Below are 4,339 nucleotides of genomic sequence, written 5' to 3' on the forward strand. Positions count from 1 at the left end.
GAACAGCACAGCAGGTCAGGCAGCATCTAGGGAACAGAAGATTCGACGTTTCGGGCACATGTCCCTCCTCCCTACCTTTTATCTTCTCCTGCTGAACACTCTCTGCTCATTCCTGAAGAAGGGCATGTGCCCGAAACATCGAATCTTCTGTTCCCTAGATGCTGCCTGACCTGCTGTGCTGTTCCAGCAATAAAGTTTCAGCTTTGATCTCCAGCGTCTGCAGACCTCACTTTCTCCTCGAAGATTTCAACCATCCATGTCATAACACATTCTTTACTGCACATGACTGATTGACACAAACTCTCTTGCTCCCCAGCTTGTGCCATGCCAATTCCCACACCACCACCCAAGGGTTGCACCAGGAAGCTTTTATTCATCAGGCTTCAGGCTGCCACTGGAACCAATGCATGGATCTTGTCACATATTAGCTACTGTCTGATAGCATCTTCTTACACATGTAGCAGTGCCCCTTCCAGGCGGCAGCCACTGCCTTTAGGACCTGCTCGGACAGGATTGTACTGGTCGTCTTGGGTAATGTAGGGCCTCGGCCTGTCAGCTAGGACAAGGAAGGTAGTTGGTTCAGACTGACTTTGCTTTCCAAATCAATTACTGAATAGCAGAGTGGGCTTCAGGGGCTGAATGGTCTGCTGCGGTTCCTGTTTTGTGTGTTTGTACCAAACAGAAACAATAGGGCAGCGTTTTGACAGAAGTAGGATATGTCCAAGCTTTAAGTGAGTTTTGTATTCCTCACTTCTTGTTACTGAACAAAAAAACAGAGTCCCACTTATACAGATTTGTTCCTCTGCTCTTCCACACCTACCTCCATCCTGTTGCAAAGTTGTAACACTCGCAGCGCATTTTTGCAAACGTTTTCAATGTTTGTGTTTCCGTGAGTACACGTTATACCCAGGATGTGTACATCAGGAGCTGCAAGAGCCATCATCATCGCTTGGGCATCATCCACCCCACAGTCAACATCTAACAGCAACAGCTTCTTTCCCATTGTACAGCCTGAAATGCAGAGCTTTTGTTTGAAAAGGCATTGCTTAACAATGTAAAGTTGAACAGTACTTGATGATTCATTGTTCGAAAATGGATACTTAAGCTAGTTGATAATTCAACCAAGCCAGCCTCCACAACCTACACCCACCCCTCCCCAGCCCAGGGCACTATTATTCCCAGACACATAAACCATCTGAGTGGAGTAGGCCATTTGGCCCTTTGAGTCTGTCCTGACATTCAATAAGATCATGGCTGACCATCCAACTCAGTACCCTGCTCCTGCTTTCTCACTACATCCTTTGAATGTTTTACTAACAACTATACCTACAATTTTCTTGAAAGTCTTCATATTTTGGCCTCAGAATTCCTCAGGCTTACCTGGTGAAGAAAGTCCTCCTCATATCTGTCTTTAAAGATCCATCCTGTGTCCTAAGACTGTAACCACTGGCTCTGGACACCCTGATCATCAAGGACATCCTTCCAGCAACTATGTTGTCTAATCTTGTTAGAAGTTTAGAGGTTTCTATGAGATCTAAACTCCAGTTAATACAGTCTTAAACCAATTCAGCATCTTGCTACCTGCCATTCCAAGGATCTGTCCGGTAAACCTCCTTCACACTCTCTCAATACCCAGAATATTCTTCCACAGATAAGGAGACCAAAAGTGCACACAGAACTCCAAGTTTGGTCTTACCAATGCCATGCACATTTGCATCAAGACATCCCCCCTCCTGCACTCAAATTCTCTCATTAACAACGCTTCATTGACCCTTCCCATTTCAGTTTGTTGCCATTGAGATAATAATCTACCTTCCTGTTTTTGCTACCAAAGTGAATAACCTCATATGTATCCACATTTTACTGTATCTGTCATATATTTGACCACTCACTTAACCTGTCCAAATCACACTGAAACTTCTTGCATCTTCCTCACACCATACAATCCCAGTCAGCTTTGTGTCATCTGAAAATTTGACACACAGTCTCCTCTTCTAAATCATTAATATACATTATGAATAGCTAGATCCAAGTACTGCTCCCTGTGATACCCCACTAGTCATTGCCTGCTACTTCGAAAAATATTTGGTTATTTCTACTGTTTCCTATCTGCCAATAATTCTTTGTCCATTTGAGCACATGACTGCCAATCCCATGTGCTTTAATCTTGCATGCCATTCTCTTAGATTGGACCTTTTCAGAAAACCTTCTGAAACCTTCTGAAAGTCCAAGTAAACCACATCCATTGGCTCCCCTTTGTCTACTCTACTATTACATCCTCACAACATTCCAGCAAATCTGTCAAGCATGGCTTCGCTTTCATAAATCCATCTATCTGATCTTATTACTATTTTACAAGTGCTCACTGTTACAAGTGCTCTGGTGTTACATTTATAATGGACTCTAGAATTTTTCCCACAACTCGGCTGGAATTCACTCATTCAAGTCGGTAATCTGCTGCTTTCCCTCTTCCCTCCAAGACTAGCTCAACAGGCGAGGCGAGTCATCGCTGGAGCCTGGAGCCTGGAGCCTGGAGCAGGAACAGATTAAGCTCCGGCTGGGTTGGATTGTGGTCAGAACCTGGAGCGGGAGCAGAGTGAGCCCAGGCCGAATTATCGTCAGAATCTGGAGCGGGAGCAGAGTGAGTATGGGTTGGATTGTGGCCGGAACCTGGAGCAAGAGCAGAGCGAATGGGGGCTGAGCTGTTAGAGGAGTTGTGGGCTAGAGCTGGAGCAGGAGCAGAGCAAGCCAGTCGGGGGGATGAGTCCTGGAGGCGAGTCCTGGACAGAGAGGGCAGCAAGACCTTGTGTTCTGAAGCTTGGTGACCACAGACCCAGTAAAAAAGGACTATAACTTGAATATTTTAAATATACGTTTTATTCTCATTTGGACTTTTTATTCCCATGTCAGTCTACTCTTTTTTTTGCACTATTTCAATTTTATTACAACATTTAAAGTATCTGTACCTCGGTACCCTGTACCCAAGATGGTGCCAAGGAATGACAACACAAACTTTTCATTCAAGTGCACATGACAATAAAATTTATTCTAATTCTAATCCTTCACATACTTACAGAAGCTTTTACTATCCGTTTGTAAAATGCCAGTTGGACGCTCCACAGACCAGGCTCCGGAACCGTGCACTCACTCGACATCTGCATTTGTTTGCAGAGCTGCACTGAAAGCACCCGAATTTATAGCTGCTCCGTTTCTCTGGAACCGCTTAAGTCCCGTCAGTTTACACTGCTTATTCAGTTTACACAATAGAGGGTGTGGTCACACTGCCTAAAGCTAATCTTTCAATTATCCCTCACCTTTGATAATCTGCATCATCTTTAACAGACTTTGCATGGAAACTTGGAAAACATAGGTGGTGGTTAAAAGAAAAGAAATGCACATGATTTGATGAAGGTAAAAAGGTTCACTAATGTGTAATACCATTTCTCAATATATAAAAAAAACTTTAATTAACAGAAGGAAGATCAGAAGTCACATGATACCAGGTTATGGTCCACAAGTTAATTTGAAATCACAAGCTTTCAGAACGTTGCTCCCTCATTTTGTCACAGAGCAGAGGTCAATAGCCCTCTGATAATTAAAACCAAAACACCCACAGAATCTCCCTTCACCTATTAATCTGATAATAGAAGTGTGAAAAGTGGTACTACCGCTTACCCCCCCCAATCAGTTATAAAGGAATGGTTAAATGAAATTGTATTCTTTTACTCACTCTATAATTAACAAGTAACAATTTATTATCTAACTCCCAACAGTGAGCAAATTAACACAATTACCAACACACCAAACAATCCCTCTCTAACTAACTACAATACTTACAGTCAGCTCTGATATAATATATGTTTCGTCAATGTGAATTGGCTTTAACACGATTGAAGAATTTAGACTGTTATTTGTAGAATGTGAACTTTCCTTACCCATATTGGCTGTAATGCAGTTCCGGCCCCATTAGATTAAGTAGCATGGCTATTGCGTGATTTTCTTATAACACAAGATTGCACAAGAATGAAACTATGACATTTTGTCAGAATTGACTGTATTCCAGAATACCATGCTGTTCCAATAACACAGGTCCCACTTGTATAAATCCAAGTAATAAGAAAACAATAAATTAAAACATAGTCTCTCAGAGTTCACATGGAATGTGTCTTGCTGAACTTTCTGTTTCTTCTTGCATCGTCTTCCTCTGTTCAAAATGCCTTCTCAGTCATTTTCTGGTGTCAGGAATGTTACTAAGAGTGCCATATACCTTTATGAACAGATGGTGCTTTTTTTCTGAGAGCTGATAAGTTCTTTCTCTTTGGATGGCTGTTGGCTCTGT

The 4,339-nt window shown here is 42.4% G+C and overlaps 1 protein-coding gene across 1 annotated transcript in view; it reads right to left on the bottom strand.

Moving 5' to 3' along the window:
- Window positions 1-3,954, bottom strand: part of LOC122551075 (probable uridine nucleosidase 1) — a 13,925-nt gene extending 9,971 nt beyond the window's left edge. Inside the window, exons 1-2 of the mRNA XM_043692717.1 lie at window positions 3,936-3,954; window positions 821-1,011 (exon numbers count right to left, since the gene is read on the bottom strand). Coding sequence (XP_043548652.1) covers window positions 821-1,011; window positions 3,936-3,939 — 195 coding nt within the window. The 5' untranslated portion in view covers window positions 3,940-3,954. The remainder of the gene's footprint in view (window positions 1-820; window positions 1,012-3,935) is intronic.
- Between the last annotated feature and the right edge of the window lie 385 nt (window positions 3,955-4,339).

This window comes from Chiloscyllium plagiosum, chromosome 6, assembly GCF_004010195.1.
Source record: "Chiloscyllium plagiosum isolate BGI_BamShark_2017 chromosome 6, ASM401019v2, whole genome shotgun sequence".
Classification (NCBI taxonomy): domain Eukaryota; kingdom Metazoa; phylum Chordata; class Chondrichthyes; order Orectolobiformes; family Hemiscylliidae; genus Chiloscyllium; species Chiloscyllium plagiosum.